General features: G+C 45.3%; 2 protein-coding genes across 3 annotated transcripts in view; both read left to right on the top strand.

The window, feature by feature from the left end:
- The first annotated feature begins 9 nt into the window (after window positions 1-9).
- POGLUT1 (protein O-glucosyltransferase 1) lies at window positions 10-15,702 on the top strand. Its single transcript, XM_048927382.1, has 11 exons — window positions 10-156; window positions 949-1,039; window positions 2,786-2,929; window positions 3,380-3,515; window positions 5,539-5,660; window positions 7,202-7,261; window positions 8,513-8,612; window positions 9,412-9,470; window positions 12,053-12,220; window positions 12,725-12,781; window positions 13,419-15,702. Exons 1-11 carry the CDS (start codon window positions 72-74, stop codon window positions 13,573-13,575), a joined length of 1,179 nt encoding a protein of 392 aa, XP_048783339.1. The 5' UTR covers window positions 10-71; the 3' UTR covers window positions 13,576-15,702.
- Window positions 15,703-16,588: 886 nt separating this feature from the next.
- The window catches only part of TIMMDC1 (translocase of inner mitochondrial membrane domain containing 1), a 19,664-nt gene continuing 17,530 nt past the window's right edge, over window positions 16,589-18,722 (top strand). The window contains exons 1-3 of one of the 2 annotated variants that reach the window (XM_048958989.1): window positions 16,589-16,747; window positions 16,907-17,072; window positions 17,621-17,709. In XM_048958989.1, coding sequence (XP_048814946.1) covers window positions 16,653-16,747; window positions 16,907-17,072; window positions 17,621-17,709 — 350 coding nt within the window. In that variant the 5' untranslated portion in view covers window positions 16,589-16,652. The remainder of the gene's footprint in view (window positions 16,748-16,906; window positions 17,073-17,620; window positions 17,710-18,722) is intronic. The other variant, XM_048958981.1, reaches the window with a different exon arrangement.

The following is an 18,722-nucleotide window of genomic DNA, read 5'->3' as shown; positions in this document are numbered from 1 at the left end:
GGGCCGGCGGCCGCCGCCATCTTTGCTTAGGGAGTCACCGCCCCCCGGCGGCGGGGAGCGCAGGCAGCGGCATGGGGCGGGCGGCGCTGGCGCTGTGGACGGTGGTGGCCGCCGCTGCCGTATGGCCTTCGGGAGCGGCGGCGGGGGGGCCAGCAGGTGAGCGAGGGAGGCGAGTTCGTGGCCTGGTGCGGCCGGGCTGGGGATGCAGCCGCCGGTGCATACGGGTGGTAGGGAGCAGCACGCGCCCTGAAGGCAGGGAAGGGGCCGGCTCTCCACGGTTGCCTTTTATAGGGAGGGGCTGCCAGTCCCAGCGCCCCCTCAACCCGCATCTGGTGGCCCGGCGGTGGGCACCGCTGGGTCCCCGGCCTTCCCTCCCTTTCCCTCTGTTGGCGGTGGGCAGCGTGCTCAGGTGAAGGATGTCATCTCCTCACTGCCAGCGCATCCCCTCGCGCGTACAGAGGTAGCGATGTGAATGCCTCCCATCTGTCAGCTGGGGAAAACTGGAATTTGTTCTTTCTCTCTGCCTTCATCACTTAATTGTAGCAAGAAAGTCATTTCAGAGATCAGGGGAAAGTCCAGCAGTTCCTTGTAGTTACAGGATGCAGCTACCTCAAACACAACAGTTGTGGTTCTCTAATGTGCACTCAGGGAGCCCAGTTTGGTTACACAGCCTGCAGGCAGCAAGGCTGTGCTAAAGGAACCGATGCCACTGCTCAGCAGGCAGTGTCAGTGGGCTGAAGGGTCAGGACTCTACCGGCAGGGGCAGGGGCAGGGGCAGGGGCAGTGTCAGGCACACTCTAGTTCAGCTGTGCGGGCTGAAGTGTGCCCCAGGATCGTGGTGCCTTGCTATTGCCCTGCTGCCAGCTGGAGCAGAAGTGCTGCTCAGCTTCTGCTGGTTGCTCTGGTTGTTCAACAAATTAACCCCTTTGCCTTTTCTGTGTATTTTAGATGCCAAGTGGAAAACAATAACTGATCAAATTAACAGAGCTGTAGAAGTCTATAAGCCATGTGTAAAGGAGAATTGTAGCTGCCACCAAAGGTAAGAGATTGGTTTCCTTTTTACTGGACAGGATTATGGCCATGATCGCAGCACTTATCGCACTGATGGATAGGAGTTGTAGAATATTTGGGCTCTAATGTAGCACATCTGCAGCCATACGAGAAGGAGTTTGTTAATGGCTTTGTGTGAAACTTCCATAGTTTCAGCACAAGTTGTGTCCACCCGCAGATTGACCACCATCCTTGTAGTCCTCTGTCACTGAACAACATAAACTGAATCAGCATCTCATACATAATCACACAATAATTCCATACACAGCTGGTGATATTTCTGTATTGGAAATTCACTTTGCAGTCTCTATCTGGTACAATGTTAACAAGTTTTTCTGATGGACTTATAAAATTGAAGGAAATAAGTGCTTGCAAAATATTTCAAAATAGTTTAAGGATCATTACAGATCACATATTCATTTGGCATGATGCTATGTGGTACTTGCTAGGGAACACTTGTATTCTACAGTGACAGGCATTACTAAAGAATCCAGAAAGATAATACAGTACTTACACTGTATGACACTAAGAAATTCTGTTCATTTTGATAGCTGATCTGGAGATATGCAAATGTGCAGCAGAACAGTGAAAGTCAATCCTTTTCCTTAGATTCTACTTGTGTCAAATTTACACTGTCTGGGTGGCCAAGCACTATAAAACTCTTCAACTTTTTTCCTGTTCTCCAGCTTGTTACATTTCATCCCTGCTTATATACTTTGTAGGCCTGTAACAATTCTTTATGTAGTTTACATTTTTCTGTCTGATACAGAATAACAGAATCATTGAAGTAGGAGGGAACCTTTTGAGATCAGGAAGTCCAACCTCCCTGTTCCAGCGGGGCCACCTAGAGCAAACGGACAGCACAGGTCTAATCAGACCAGAGACCCCACAACCTCTCTGGGCAGTCTTTGCCAGTGTTTGATCACCCTCCTGTTTGATTCAAGCCTTTCAGATGGGTCTGTGCAGTGTTGCATTAAACCAAGCCATTGATGCAGTGTCCTACTAAAAAGTAGAGGGGAACTCTCCTTGACTGTTACAGTCTGAGAGCAATTGTTAGCTGCTCCAAGCAGTTGGATGTGGGGGCCTTTAGACTGCATATAAACTGCATTCTGTGTCTGTATTTTGACATATTGGTTAGGTTTATATTTTCATAGTGCACTCTAGGAGCTCACCAATGACATGCAGATATCACAGAATACACTCTACATAGGCTTGTTCTCCTGGACTAGCTTTCTTTGTATGCAGTATTACCCAGTAATCCTTGTGACTAGACTATTACTTTCTTTTTTTTCATGTAAGTGCATAACATTTAGTGAGGAATTTGGCCTTGGTGTGGCCCATCATTGTTGGAAATCCAGAACACAAGCTTCAGAACTCTAAAATTTAAGTGAACTGAAAGGCTTTCAGCATTTGTCCATAATCTGTCAGGGTCTTTAAGGCCCGTTTGGTTTTTGGAAGAATGACTACAGTGAATCACATTGATTTAGTTTGAAAGTCCAGTGCTTTCTGTTCGGGCAAACAGCACATAGATCATCATAGAGCAAAGCTGGGACTTTGGAGTCTCAGAGTAGTGGCTGTTTCAAGTGACTTAAGTCGAATCCTGTTATGCCACGTGTAGCAGAACTGGAAGCCACATAGAGCTTGTCATAACTAGAAACCTCTCGCGAATGCTGCAGTAACTTAATGTGCAGCATCCCCCTGGTGTACCTAATGATGGCTAAGTGTTTTGTTTCAGTGTCTGGAAACAGGACCTGGCTCCTTTTCGAAGTGGCATTTCCAAAGAGGCAATATCAGATGTGGTGAGCCGGAAGCTCGGCACGCACTACCAAATCATTAAGAACAAGCTGTACCGTGAACATGACTGCATGTTCCCTGCAAGGTAAGAGCCACGCAGAAGATCCTGTCTCCGTACCTGGGACATGAGAATACTTCCAGTACTTCCAACCCTGCCAAGTTGCAAGTCACTGAGCATAATGGTATGTCTTTTCAAGGTCTCGATTCCTTATCAGGACAGGAGCCTAGGAAATTATATCTGAGGACTGAATGTAGGCAAGATGTGTCATTGTTGCACTTCTGTATAAGAGTGCTAGTTGACTGTGGGATCCCAGAGAAAGATGCAGATCAAGTCAGGTTTAACAGGATGTGTTGCTACACGTGTCTGAACTGTACTGGAGCTTAAAGGCTGCTATGGGCAGTTCCAGCCTGCGCTGTGGTATGGCTCAGGCTTTCTGTTTCTACTGCTCCTGAGATGCACAGAGATACCTGCAAGACGCTCAAGGATTCTTCCTTCTCCTTATTGCTCTTTGTGAGATGTGTCATCTCTCCACAGATGCAGTGGAGTTGAGCATTTCATTCATGAGATCATCAACCGCCTCCCTGACATGGAAATGGTGATTAATGTGAGAGACTACCCCCAGGTCCCCAGGTGGATGAAACCCATTATCCCAGTCTTCTCCTTCAGTAAGGTATGCACATCTTTAAAAGCTGAGCATTTCTGAAACATGCGTGTCCTCTTTTCTCTTGGTAACGTATTTTTGAGGATGGTTCCCCACAGATTTCCTGTGTGTCAAAACTGTTCTTTTTTATTCTTTATGCTTCTTTCTGCTTCCAGTTTTCTAGTAGACAGACTTGCAGATTTATTTAATAGAACAGCTTTTCCCCTCATTAGCTCCTCTTTCAGGTCAAAAAAAGTACATCTACCACAGTGGAATGACGCGCAGCTGGACGGGATATGTGCCAACATCACTGTGATTTACTACAATGCCTCTGTTAAAATTGTAGCCATAGCTTGTCAGCACTGTTAAGGATTTTTCATTATCAGCCAGCTAAGTCGATATGAATATTTCAGTTCTGTTTTTGGACCACAGATAAGTGTTTCATATCTTTTTTTTTTCTGTATTAATGCTGTCACCTGTGAACCCCTTTCCTGTGGATTCTTCTTTCCATTTCCAAACATACACACACACACAGCCAGACAGACTTACAGACATTTGCTTTCTGGTTCCCTCTTCCCACACTGGAAAGCCCTCCTATATGTTTTCTTGCTTCTCCATTGTTAAATCTGACTGTAGGGTAGTGCCTCATCTTTGCCAACAAAATATCCTTACAACTCTAACTTTAGGAAATCTTGCTGTGTTTTAGTGTATCCCCAGTATGCCCAAATTCTACAGTCCAGATCATGGCCCCATACTTGGCTGAAGCCCAGCAGACCATAAGATGCAAAAAGAAGCAATAAATCATTTCTTCTTGCTTGGTCAGACCCTGTTCTATTTCTGCTAAATTACCCTAAACCCAGGTCTTCAGCTTAAACAGTCTGAACTCTAATATGATCCATAACCTTTGCCTAGTCCCCAGGCATCCTAAAACTATCTTTAGAATTTCAGTGCAGCATTGCAAGCACTAACATTCAAGCGCTTGGTTTGTTGTTGTGTCCTGTCCAGTTCTGAGCATTTTCAGGAACAGGATGCCAGCGGTACCTCTGGGCACATGCTCTGTATCAGAATGAAAAAACATGTTTCCCACTATTAAACTGGAATTTCTTTATTTGTAATAACAATCTGTTTCCAGTTAGTCTATCTCAGTGCACTTCTGAAGAGTCTGCCTCTGTCTTCTCTGGGTGCTACTATTAGGTCCGCAAAAGACAGCATTTAGATTCCCCCAAGCCTCCTTTTCCTGTGCATGAACAAACCCAGTCCTCAGTTTCTTTTCATACGTCATGTATGCCAGATTCCTAACTGGAATCTAGACATGGAGGTTCTCTAGTATCTCCAGGTGACAGGTGGATAATTTGGATAGAAAGTTTATTATTAGTGCAGAGAAGCAGCCTGTAGTCTGGGTTCGTGGAAGCATTTAGTCTTACTGAAGTGCTCGTTTTACTTCTGATTAAATGAGGATTTAAGCCTTAAGATAGGAATGAGGAACTGGAATCCTTACATGACCTGGATGTTTGTTGTGGTGAGTTGTCAAGCGGTCGGTGAGAAGGCTGGAATAAATTGAATTGCTGGAAACTTAAATGTCAGATAGTTTACAGGTGCTTGTATCACAGGGAAATAATACCTCTTAGCTTATGATCAGTACAACTTACTTGTAGCTACACATAGAAGACTTTAGAAAGTTGAACAGAGCTTAGGTGTCATGTTATTTACTGTCATCAGCTATATCATGGATCTTTGTTGTTTTCTAACATAAAAATTTCATGTTGGCATGCAGCAAGACATAGCCTTTTCAAAATCTTTTTGTTGGAGAGGGTCTTCAAGCTTGTCCAGTGGCCCACTCAGAGCAAATATGCATGTTGAAACACACTGGCTTTTCTCTGTTGAGTTGTGTTCATATGAACCCTACCTGTGCCACGGTGACCACAAAGTTCTCATAGATGCTTATAGAACAGGGAAAGCATTCGGAATTCCCCAAAGGATCATTATTGCTGATGAGCTCAGTCAATAAACTGAAATAAATGTTATTCTTATATTACTCTCCTTTTTTCTTCAGACAGCTGAATACAATGATATAATGTATCCTGCCTGGACGTTTTGGGAAGGAGGACCAGCTGTTTGGCCAATTTACCCAACAGGTTTGGGGCGCTGGGACCTCATGAGAGAAGACCTCAGAAGGTATGTTTAGGAAATGAAGAGGGGAAGGCTTAATGGAGAACAAAAACCACAGTGAAAGCCACTCTGAGCAGCATTAGGGAAACAGTGAAGTCCAAAGCCATAGGTTGTTGGCTGGTGATCTGTCCTGCTGCTTGTCATTAGCTGGATGTGTACAGCCTAACTGCTGTATAAGAATTCTCCATGGAAACCTTGGATGATGTAAATAGAAGTTATAATTAACTGCTCTGTTTCCAGCACTTTCATAAGGAATGCAGAGGACGAAGTATTCACATTCTTCATGCTATCAGGGCCTGATTGCTATCATTTTCGGTGGGACAAGGTTTGTCAATAAAGCAGGAGTTATTTCTTGCCTGCAGAAATTTTCCTTGATGCATGGAAATAATTTGATTTTTTTCCATCTACATTTTTTTGTTTGTTTGTTTGTTTTTACTGCAGGGATGATCTAGAAGGCTTGTATAAACTCCTGGAATGGTAAAGGAAAGCCTTCTTTAGGTCTGCTTTCACATGAGTATTATGCAGTAGAGAAATGTGGAATCATTCCCAAAAAGCAAGAATAATCACTTGGCTGAGAGTAAGACAGCAAGACAGAAGATATTTCTGACTAGGAGTTCTTTCTTCTGGCAAGATCTTTGACTGTTAGCAGAATAAGGGGCTATTTCCTCTGGAGAGTGACAAAGTATGTAACAGCGAATGAGCATAGAAACATACCTAGAAAAAAACCATGCCTGATGCCAACCAGTTAGCATCAGTTAGGCTCAATGTTTCCTTCCTCAAAATCTGAAGATTTTGAGAGAAAGGGACTAGTCCATAGCTGATGCCTAATATAATTTAATACAATCCAATGAAGTATTTATTTATTGTTGCTTTCTCAGTGAACCCCACTTATATCACCGGATTACAAGCAGATATAAAGCTTGACCTGTACAGGTCATGTCAGAGATCAGGATGCCCACATGTTGACTGAGGTGCAACAAAAATGTTCAACAAAGGGTTCCCTAGGGAGAGGCAGGTTATTGCTTTGGCAGAAATAAAGCACGTGAATAGTTATTTTGAAAAACACAGTTTGTTTCCCCAAGTGAGTTTCACTACAAGTGTATAAGCCCTGGAGTTTTAAATCCAAAATATTAGGCTTTTTTTTTTTTTTAAATGGGAAATGACAATGGCCAGAAATTATTCATTTTGCACTATCTGTAGTCGATAAAGGACAGAAAAATAAAGCAAGAATGTAAAAAGTGGATTAAAATTTTAGGATAATCTTAATATCCTTAAAAGCGTAGGTTTAACAAGGTTGTTTGTGTATAATTTATTTTTTTCACCAGAAGGTGCTCTGAAAAGTAGCCTACATCAAATTATCTTGACCACTGCATTCACTGGAAAAGCTTTCACTGGACCTAGCAGAGAGGTTTTTCTGCTGTTATGAAGAAAATGATTTCCATAAAAAATAAAGAGTAATAAAATGAGATCATGCTGTGAAAACTGATGAGAGCATTGTTTCATTGATCGATCAAATAATTTATTGCCGTGTACAAATAATATTTCAGATCTGCAGAAAAATGGCCGTGGAAGAAAAAAATCTCTAAAGGATATTTCCGAGGGTCCAGGTGAGCTCATCACGCCTCCAGTGTGTGGGCATCCACAACCTTACTGGGCAACCTGTTCCAGTGTCTCACCACCATCACAGCAAAGAATTTCTTGCTAATATCTAGTCTAAATCTACCCTCTTCCAGTTTAAAGCCATTTCCCCTCATCCTGTTGCTATACATCCTTATAAAAAGTCCCTCCTCAGCTCTCAAGTTGTCATGGACTTGCTGCTTTTTTTTTTCTTAATGAGCAAAAAAGAAAAGGATAATAGCTACAACTATTTATATGTGTATTAATGTATATAACAAGTGATGCGCAAGCAGTTGCTCACAGAATCACAGAATCACACAGAATCACAGAATCACCCGGGTTGGAAGGGACCCCAAGGATCATGTAGTTCCAACCCCCCTGCTTAGCAGGGCCACCAAACATACACATTCAGATCAGGTTGCCCAGGACTCCGTCCAACCTGGCCTTAAACACGTCCAAGGACGGGGCATCCACAAAGGACGGGGCATCCACAATGCACAATTGTTGATGGTCACCACCCATCAACAAATGCCCAGCTAGCCCCCCCAGTGAGTGGAAGAGAGCAAGATGAACTCCCACCTCCTTTAAAACTCCTTCTGCATGATGTCATATGGTATGGAATATTCCTTTGGCCAGTAAGGTCATTTGTCCTTGTTCTATCCTCTCCCAGCTCTTTGCTAAGAAACCAGAATGGCCACAGCTCTGTATAATAACGCTCAGCAGCAAGTATAAACATTAGTGTGTTATCAGCATCGTTTTTCTCCTCAAACTAAAACAAAGCATCATAACAGACACTCCGAGCAATCCTGTCCCAACTGAAACTAAGACAGATGTCTTGACCTTGTTCATCAGCAAGGGTTTAAACTGGTGTGAGAGGGAGCAAGGCTGAACATGTTTAGCATCTCCTAGCTCTCCGACTTAGAAAGTAGTTAAGTATTTGGCACTCATCAGCATAAAGCCCAAAGGAAACAACATCTCTACCGATTTGTCCTGGGAACTGCTTAAATAATACCATTAACTATTTACTAGAAGTGAAAGAAAGAAATTAGGCCTTGGATCTTTTCTCCCACTAATATCAGACTACCATTGGACAGACATGCACTAGATGGTTGGCACTTAATGATGCTTTCTGGGGGCATACTGAGATCAACCTGAAAAAGAAGCCGTGTCTTGAGTCCCATATTTGGGTAGTTGTGTTGGGTGAAATGCTTTGGCAATAATTGGTGGCATTTCTTGTGCAGGACGAGCTCCGAAAGGGATCCCCTCATTCTGCTGTCCCGAGAAAACCCAGAACTCGTTGATGCAGAGTACACCAAAAACCAGGCTTGGAAATCTGAGAAGGTGTGTGGGTGTTGTCTGTCTTCTGAGTGTGAGGACCAGAAAGGGTAGCCAAAGGCTTTGAATGATTGAGATGCATCTTGCTGGGGAGTTATGAGTGATCCCATAGCAGGAGGGACGCTTGTAAGTCTGCTGATAGCCACAGCTCTCTGGTGGATGAAAGGAAGCAGTCCCTAGAGCCCACCAGGCCAACCTTTTTTTTTTTTTTCCTCCCCCATCTGTGCTTTCTGATCAAGAAAGCCAGCAGAGATAAGAAAATGAATCAATGCCAGTTCTCTCCCCTTCCATTCCTGAAAAATTAGCCAACTTCTTCCCCTTCTAACCTCAAGCTGCCTGCATATTGCTGTCAGTCTTTCTAAACCTTTTTCTGTCATCTCCATCTCTTTGTCTTGCTGCTGATAACATTCTGATAACTGTTGCTAGTAACTTTCTAGTTCCATACTTTTTGCACAGCCCAGCTCTCTCCAGACTGTCTTGGCTAATCCAGTTACACTTGGCTTCACACAGACCATTGTCCCAAGCTGTTTTCAGTTCTGTAGCTGCCAACTAAAAATTTATCATTTAATGTGTTTGGTTTGGCATTTGTTTACAGGCAATTTACTGTAACTTTTTTCCTGTTTGAAAGGGCTCGGCTCTTCATAATGCTTCTAAAAGCCCACCAGAGAAAGTTTCCTCAGCAGTATGGATGGGGGGGGGGGGGGGTTGTGACTTTATCAGCTTTATCTGTAACTGAGAAGGAAAATGAACTTGAAATCAACGTAAAAAACTTAGAGATTTTTTTTTTTTTAATGTTCTCTTTAAGGACACCTTGGGGAAGCCTCCTGCAAAAGAAATTCCACTGGTTGATCACTGCAAATACAAGTAAGAGCTCTGAAGAGTAAAGTTGTTTAAGGGCTATGGGTTATTTCTTTTTTTACTTGCACGGTGTATTGTCTCTTTTCATTTTAAGATCTAATCCAGCAACCAGCTCCACACAGACAAGGAAGCTTGTGAACAGGCATATAGCAGCTGAAAATTAGGGAGCGTAGCATGGCCTTTGTCAGTGCCAGCTTTCCTCTGTCACATCAGGAGAAATAAAGTGCTTTTAGCAAAGATCTTAAACTGCTAATAAGCACACGGTTAGAAAATGCATTTATTTTTATGTTTTCTGGTTATTTTTTGAGGGGAGAGGAGCATTTTTCTTTTTTGTTTGTTTTTAAGTCAGTAGGGCTTACTAGATGTTTTTCTTTCTATTTCTGTTCCAACCTGTATATTCCATTGTTGTGTGCATGCATGTATGTGTGTGCTACAGTAATAGCTTTGCTATCTTTTAAAGCCATAAGGAACTGAGGAACTGTGCCTTCATATGCATACTGGGACAAATGTTGCCATTAGATGTGTACGTTAAAAGAGAGAGAACCTAAAGTGTGATAGAGCAGATATAGTACTGATTCATACTTTCTATGTTGTCTTGGAGAACGTGGTTTTGATTTACAGAGGATTTTATGTTTTAACTACTTTAGGGAGGGGTTTTTGGTATAATACTTATGTGGCTTTCTGTGTAAAAATACAGACTTATTTTGTATTTATTTTTATGTCTGATGTTTTGATTTTCCTTTTGGTTTGAAATCCTTCAGTTGCAACTCTACCATCTAAAGTCTGCTCTTTTAAGAACTCAGTCATTTGGCTGAATGTGTGTTTTTGTGCAAACGTGACTGACTTGTCTCATTCAATTTTTCACTAAACTGTTGCCCAGATTTCTCCCTTCTGTTACACATAGACTTCCCTGAACTCCTGATGGTTTGTAAGCCATCATACAGTATGGGCTAAGACACTCTCACTGTTTTGTCTCAGCCCCAATCATTATCAATAGTCATTATCAGCAGCAGCACACAGACTCTATAGAGTCTGTTCTGGATGACTAACCCCTGCAGCAGTCCTGTGCTACGTTACTGACTTCAGTTTGTCAGTGGAAAGACACAGCTACAAGAGGAGGGGTTGTAGTCAGATTGCCTAACTCAGAAGCCACGCTTCTAGCTGGAGGCGGTGAGAGGCAGGGACTATTGGGGGTAACAAGAATGTCTCACCTGCTTGCTTCCATGTAGGTGCTATATGGGTCTGTCTGAGAGCAGCCCTCAGTGAATTAGCTGATGTCACTGTAACGTGATGGAAAGTACAGTAATAATTGCAGAGTTGCACAATTCTAGCTAGGCTATAGTAAATGAGAACAAGTCCAAATACAGAAACTACAGACACAGAAATAAAGAAACAAAAACTGCTTACCTTTAGAAGACCTCCAGTAGGTAGGGATCTCCACTGCCAGCCCTTAAATGAGGTCTGGAAAGAGCTGGATCCTGGCTCCACCCCTTCCAGTCACTCAGCTGCATTGCTTGCACCTGAGTTTCCCTGGTTGGCCCTGCCTTCCCACCAGGTGCTCAATCACTGCTTCAAGACATGATTTAGCATTTCTGCTATAGTCACAGATGGTGGGAGCTGTGGCTAAAGCTGGACAGTTATTTTCTTACTTCTAGACTACTGTTCTTGTCCTGTATTTAATATCATTGTTCAGTTCCTAGTACAGTGTGCTCCTTATCCCTGCCTTGAGCTCTTAGATAATACAAAGAATGCAAATTAATTTCAGATTAAATTCCTTTCACTTACTGCTGAATCAAGTTTAGCCATATCCCCATCTCACCCAAAAACAGCTATGTTAAAGGACTCCCTTCCCCCAGCCCAAAATGTTTGACTTCAAAGAGTAGTTCCATGTACTGAGGGGTTTTACCCACAGGAAAAACAGCTTTCCATATAATTGGAGAAATGTGGGTTTGAAAAAACAAGGAAGCAAACAAACAAACGTGTCTCTGAGATGCATTTTGCTAAGAGAAATCACCCCCAGTCAAGCCCATTTTACTAACTTGGCAGAAAATACTGAAAACAAGATTGTTGATTCTTTGTTATCTGCGAAGTCCATCTGTTTTGCGCTAGTCTGTTTAACCTCCTAGGGTTGCATTCCCAAGTTAATGTGAAACAATTAGCTTCAGATTAAAGCAGGATCTCAGAAGATAAAAAAAGAAAAGAAAAAAAAAAAAGGCTGAATAGATACAGAAAAGCAGAACAATAGACAAAAAAGCTCATTTCAAGAGAGTAAAATTGGGGAAAAGCTCCTCATGGGAACAGTCTTTTGTCAGTAGTGTAGAGCCACAGAAATAGCATCCAAGGTGTGATGTTCCATGCCTTCTAGGCAGTGGTTGGTGAAGCCTCATTTGGTTTGCCATAGCCAGGTCTTTCTCCTAGATTTCCTCCCTACATTCTGTTCAGCACCAGAAACTCACCTAGAGCATCTTCAACTTCAGTTTACTTGTGCTATGACCAGTGAGAAAGTGTTATCAGTACTCAGAGTCCGGTTTCTTTGGGTATTTTCTCACAGAATGCCAGGTGTAACCTCTTTTCTTCACCTTCCAAAGGTATCTGTTTAATTTCCGCGGAGTGGCCGCCAGTTTCCGGTTGAAACACCTCTTCCTGTGTGGTTCACTCGTCTTTCACGTTGGAGAAGAGTGGTTGGAGTTCTTCTATCAACAGCTGAAGCCCTGGGTCCACTACATCCCAGTCAAATCAGATCTCTCTGATGTCAGGTGTGTGACCCTAGCTATGCCCAGTGGGACAAGGCATGGCACAAGGCATGGCACAAGGCATGGCACAAGGCAACACTGCTCTGTTTGGGAAGAGGAGCCTCTGCTCCTGTGCATCAAAGACTCTTGGAGGTCGTGTTCTTTTTGCTTTATTATCGTACTCAGAGAACCATTTGCGTGTATTTCTTACAGAATGTGGTTTCACTGGGGTACATAAGGTGTCTCACCCTCACTGCAGGCATTAGGTACTTAAATATCTCTGAAGTGAGCACAGAAACACAGATAAGAGGAAGGAGAACATATTACTGGGCTGGAAATGTGTTAGCTGCTGGGTTTCAGCATGCTGTCCAGGACTGATACGGAACAAATATAAATGACAAGATTCTTCTGTGATCTCAAATCTTTGCCCAGCTCTAAATCCTTAATCTCATCCTCTACAATAGTTTAGCTGAGTTGTAGTTCCCCACTAAGCTAGTTGTTTCATAACATTTTTTGTCTGCATTTTAGGGAGCTGTTGCAGTTTGCAAAGGAAAATGACAACATAGCACAGGAAATTGCAGAGAGGTAAGTTGTGTGTCCTTTCTGTTTGTCAGGCATTCTTCTTCCAAAACATTTTCTTACGCAGCTTTTGAAGAGGTTACCTATCAAAGCCAGCCTAGTACTAATAGGGTAAAGTATATTTTCCTTCTGCAATAACAGCGGGAGTTTTAGAGACCTTATAACAAAAGGGGGGACCTGGAAATTATGTGTTTAGGTCTTCAGTTCAGATGTGACCTGTGTCAGGAACCCCACTGAAAGCTATCAGATGTTAGGAGCTTTTGTCTCAGTATGAAGTGAGTTGGCCCCTGGGAGCTGCGTCTGCATTAAAACCATTATATACCCAGGATAGCAGAAGCTGCCTTCTGAAGCAGCATGTTGCATTGCTGCTTAGGCTGCATCTGATATGTAAAAGTTGATATTTATTATCCCAGATAACAAATACCATCTTGAGGATAACAAAAGCAGTGCAAGTGTCAGAGTCGTAAGAGTGAGTGAAGATTGGGAAATGGAAATAGACGGTATGGAGCAATGCATGTTGTTTCTCATTTGGAAAAAAAATGAAACAAAACAGAAGAGTGAAAGTTGATATGCATATGAAACAAAACCAAAAACTCTTGTAGGAACTGGAAATTGGTTCTGACTGTGCCTTGTGTGTCTCCAGGGGACGCCAATTCATCACTGAACACTTGCAGATGGAGGATGTCTCTTGCTACTGGGAGCATCTGTTGTCAGAATATTCCCAAACCTTGACTTACAAAGTGAAAAGGAGGAAGAACTACAGTGAGATCACTTCTGAATGGTTGAAAACAGAACTGTAGAGGCTTCTCTGCTTTTTCCTTCAGCTCAAACTGATCTCTCTGGAAATCTGAAGATGGGTGTATCTTCTTTCCGGTTCTCTCAGATTTATTATTCTTTACACTAAAACTGCAGAGAGCACCAATAGGCTAACTTTAAAATTATTCCCATGCACTGGGACCCAGGTCTACTGTTGCCATAAGAACAGTAAGTTGAAGGTTGGAGTATGGCTGTGTGCTGGGCTGGTTATGCTCATGCCTGGAAGAGTGTTGTTGCAGAATCATAGAATGGCCTGGGTTGAAAAGGACCACAACGATCATGTAGTTTCAACCCCCCTGCTATGTGCAGGGTCACCAACCACCAGACCAGGCTGCCCAGAGCCACAGTCATTTGGGATTTTGTTACTGCCTGTCTCAGAATGATCCTAAATCCTATTCAGTCAATGAGATGCCTTGCTGTTCATTTTACTGGACCTTTTGCCAAGTCCTCTGTACTCATGGCAAGGTAGTGTTTGCTATGCTCAGCTGGGAGATACATGTCCATTTTTGTCAGTGGTCAGTGTTCTCTCATCTGTATGATAGCACTTGGGATATTAGGCATTCACTGACAGGAGCAGGTACTGGGATTTGAGGTAACCTTTTTAGATAGCTTAGAGTTTAGGTTTGTGATGTTTCGGTCAAGTTTTTAAGGTGGATGGCAGACTTTGATGGGCCATTAAAAGGACAAATTATCCTTGCACAGGTAAATTACCTACCTCACAAGGGAATGGCTGGTGATGATAGCACTGCCATAATGCTTGGCCTGAGTAGTGGACAGTCAAGCAGCTGAGATAAAGACTGCCTCCACTGTGGGGCAATGAGCTGGATCCATGCACAGCCACGCAAAACTGAGGCTGTGTTATCAAGGTCTCAGCAGTCTGCTGGCCAGACATCCTGGGACCCTTAAGAACTTGGAGAAAACGTACACAGAGGTAGATCGAGCTGTTCTTTTTTTTTTCTTCTACATATTCATAGATTCTCTGCTCTGATCCTCTTCTGTAATCTTTCATTTTAAGGCTGGTGACACCTCTGCTCAGTTCAACATTCCCTTTTCTTACACCCAGCTGTTAGGCTCCCTTTCTCTCAGTCTGGTTGAGGGAATGCCTTCAAGTCACACAGAGGCAACTACTCCTCACATTGTTCATCTTAAATTCAGTCATAGGTTGCTTGTGCTAAGCGTTTTTATGCCAACTGCAGGCTGCTCAGCTCATAAGGAATACAATTCCCAAAACGCTCTATCTTTTCTGAGCTGAGAGAGACCTGGGAGGAAGCAGTGTGTTCTCTGGCATCCAGACAGGCTTCGTTTCTCCTACTTACTGTCAAAGCCTTGCATTAAAACAAGTTTTTGAGTAGCACAGAGCTACGCTGTACTTCCTAACCTGTCTGGTCCCCTGCAGCTGTGAGTCACTTGCTTTGGGATCACTGCTCCTTCTGTGCTGCAGAACGTCTGCCTGAGCAGGGCCAGATCAGCCGCTGTCCCAGACGTATCCTTTGGGTGTCAGGGGCCGTCTGTCAGCAGAACACAGGTCTTGGCCTTCCTGGCATCTGGGTGCCTAAGCCTGTTGGAGTGCAGAGAAGCAGACTGCTCCCTCTGGCTGAAACAGCAGGGGTGGCAGCAGCATGGGATTCAGGGGTTGCCTCTGCATCTCTGCTGAGCTCCCTCGCTTACAAAGTGGCCTCAGTCATGTCTTAGGAAGCAGCACCTTAATGGAAGGGAGCAGTAACAGCAGCTCATAGTTTTCTCTGTAGTCATTTTGGATCAGAGAAGAAAACACAGTCAAGAAGCTCCAAGTACACTCGCAACACATGCACACTCAGAGACCTCAGCAGCACTGCCCTTTCGAGGAGCAGGGATGTAACTGTCAGTGGTACCAGTGAAGCTGCTAGAGCCATATGCGGCTCTGTGCCACTGTGGGCACAGAAAACAAATTAGGGTGTTAAAATAGCTTGGTTTCAGAGGAAAAGGGTTGAGTACAAGTGGAAAGGGTTTTCTGGTTTTGTATTTTTAGCCAATGAAGCTCAGCAACCTGAGAAATGGAAACAACTCTGTATAGTATTTTTAAACCATTTTTAGTAATGTGCTTTTGGATTAAAACAAACAAAAAATGAACTGTTGCTGGGTGCATTATTTCTCAGAATTGCAAGAAAAGATCTGGATAGTCCCCAGCTGTCTCAATGAGAAGGGGAAATTTCGTCTTTTTGTGTTGCTTTTTTTTTTCCTCTTTGACAGTATCTTTAGGGCGTCTCAGTGGAATCTGAGGAATATGCCCATCCACGTTGCCAAGTCATGCGTGACGGTGACTGAAAACTTTTTCTGAATGATTGCTTGCGTTAACTGGTGACTCCTCTGCTTCCTTTGCCACTTTCCTAGAACAGCCATGAGTAACTGCCCCCACTCCTCCCCAACAGGATGGAGCCTGAATGGCGGGGAGGTCGCTCCTAAAGGTGATGGGACTTCCCTCAGGACTGCGGTTTAGATAAAGGTTGGGATGGGAAGGATGTTCTGCACAGCGCTTGTAAGCACATGTAAGATGCACTGCCACAGCACCGGAGACCCACACAAGAACAGGAATCTGTAGCCTTCCAACTGGTTACAACCATAAGAAACAAAAGGGTAAAACCAAAAGCTGGCAGAGGTCTCAGTGGGCTGTGATAGTGGCACTGCCGCTGGGCCACATCTGCTATCGGAAAGCACAAGTAAAGGCCCAGGTGGTGGGTCGTGTTCACTGCACCACAGGATGGTTTGGGTCAGAAGGGACCTCGCAGCCCACCCAACCCCGACCCCCTGCCACGGGCAGGGCTGCCCCCCAACTCGGGACGCCCAGGGCCCATCCAACCCCGATCGCCTCCAGCGATGGGGGCAGCCACCAGGCACTGCGCCGTGTGATAGGAAATCGGAAGCCAACAAGAGACCAAAGGCCGAGGGGCGCTTCCCCTCCCCTCCACACACAGGGAAGCTCGCTCACCCGGCTAGGAGCTCCCGAGCCCTCGCACTGCCGGCCCGCCCCGCCGTGGAGCTGGGGGCGCTGCGGTGCTCGCTCAGCGCCGCCGCCGGGAGGGCCATGGCGGAGGGGCTGGGAGCAGGGCGGACCTTCAGCCGCCCCACGCCGCCGCCGCAGACGGGCTGGGAGCGGCTCAGCGAGCTGTGGCGGCGAGAGTGAGGGCCGGGCCGGGGCGGCGGGGCCGGGGCGGCGGGCTGAGGGTGTGCGGGCGTGCGTTCCGGGTGCGGAGCCCGGCGCTGCCGCCCCGCGGAGCCGGGAGCCGAGGCCTGTCCGGGCCGCGCGGCTCCGCGCTGAGGCACGGTGTTTCCTTGCAGCGAGCAGCAGCGGTATCCGGAGGAGACGGTGAACATCATCAAGTCGGCGTTCACCGGGGGCCTGGTCGGCTGGCTGTACGGCGGCCTGCCCGCCTTCCGCCAGGCGCGGACGGCCTTCATCGAGGGCAGCCAGGGAGAGGTGTTCCAGAACCGCGCCGATGCGGTGGTACGGGGCCGGGGGGCGAACCGCGGGCAGAGCTACCTTCAGAACCTCGGTGCTGAGCGGGGGTGGTGAAGGGGACGGTTTCACACAGAGGATGGTGACGCACTGGAACAGGTTGCCCAAGGAGGCTGTGGATGCCCCATCCCTGGAGGCATTCAAGGCCAGGCTGGATGTGGCTCTGGGCAGCCTGGTCTGCTGGTTGGTGACCCTGCACATAGCAGGGGGGTTGAAACTAGATGATCATTGTGGTCCCTTTCAACCCAGGCCATTCTATGATTCTGTGTGCAAGCAGAAGTCCAAATCAGGTGGCGTGGTCCCAGTTGCTTTGCCTCTGCAAAACAGCGCTACAAATGGCAGTTAATTCTTTGGGTGCCTGTTCTGCTGTAAACATCAGCTCTCATTCCTCAGGAAGGGATCGGCTTTACCCTTGGGGTTGCCATTCCCAGCACCTCGAGTGGGGTCGGTGCCACTCGGCAGCACCCCGCAGCACAGTGGTATGGTGCTGAAGGGAGCGGCTGCACGGTCTCTAACCCTTCTCCTCCTCCCCCCAGCAATCTGCACACCGTGCTGGGCTCAGGAGCTTCATCCGCTATGGCTGGCGCTGGAGCTGGAGGGTGGCCACCTTCGTGACCATATTCAAGTAAGTGTGCTCTTCGTGGTAGCAGTGGGAGAGCAGAGAGTCGTGCTTGGACCCAGGCAGTCTGACCAATGAAGTGGAAACATGAAGAGGATGTCACCTTCTTAAATTAGCCCAGTGCTAAATCTTCTCCTGAGCCAACGCAAAAATGAAAACCGGAAAAGCTCCACTCACAACAGCTGGTCCATTCTGTTTTGGGCCTAAATTGTGTTCTTCCCACCACTTAACAGCTTATTTCTGTTTTTTCTTATTTTGATGCATTGTGCATTTTTCTCTGAGATGGCATTACAGTGCACTGGCTGTTCTGGAGCAGCTTTCTGTCCCATACTGATTTTTCTCCTTTTTGTTACGTCTTATCACCCCCACTTTGTGTACAGTGGCATTACTCACAATTCTCTGTCCTTGTCTTCACGTTCTTGGAGGTGACTCCTTTGCGTGTCCCTGCACAAGCAGTGCACACACAGCGTTCCACTTCTTCAGTTTTCTCCCCCAGAAGTGCCCGTGTGTTTCTCACAGTACAGTGTCAGACTAGGCATGCTATTCCAAATAACGCCCTTTACAGCTAGAAACATCACCATGCCTGACGTGAAGAGTGGTATGTAGTTCTAGACCTGCACTGACTACACCTGTGGGTGCATTGTGTTCCCCTTCTGCTTTTTAGATAGCAGTGCTATTGACTAGCACTAACTCCCAGTCAGCTGCTTTTATATTTCGGCCTTTCTTCCTGATGTTTTTGTGCCTTTCTCTATTTCATCCATGTTTTCTGTCATGTTTTGGCTCCTTTTGCCACAGTATCTTTTCTCGAGTTTAATTAGCGTGCTGTTTGCTTTCTCTTTCGGAACTTTCAATGCATTAGAATTTTTCAGGACTAGTCGTGCAATGTCGTTGCCATCCACCAGATGTCTCCCACGCAAGCAAATGCATCATCCTTTTTCACCGCTCCTTTGTGGAAGGCTTTGAAGGGAGATGCTGCTCAGTGTTACTTGTTTCTGTGTGGAATCATACAATGTTTCATG

The sequence above is a fragment of the Lagopus muta genome, chromosome 1 (genome assembly GCF_023343835.1).
Source record: "Lagopus muta isolate bLagMut1 chromosome 1, bLagMut1 primary, whole genome shotgun sequence".
NCBI lineage: Eukaryota > Metazoa > Chordata > Aves > Galliformes > Phasianidae > Lagopus > Lagopus muta.
The sequence above is the reverse complement of the archived record's forward strand: the minus strand, read 5'-3'. Positions and strand labels throughout refer to the sequence as shown.

Excerpts from the sequence above, each read along its gene's own strand:
- POGLUT1 (XM_048927382.1), top strand. The coding sequence starts at position 72 with ATGGGGCGGGCGGCGCTGGCGCTGTGGACGGTGGTGGCCGCCGCTGCC. Across the intron at positions 1,040-2,785 it reads AATTGTAGCTGCCACCAAAG|TGTCTGGAAACAGGACCTGG; the intron begins GTAAGAGATTGG and ends GTTTTGTTTCAG. Across the intron at positions 9,471-12,052 it reads GTTGATCACTGCAAATACAA|GTATCTGTTTAATTTCCGCG; the intron begins GTAAGAGCTCTG and ends CACCTTCCAAAG.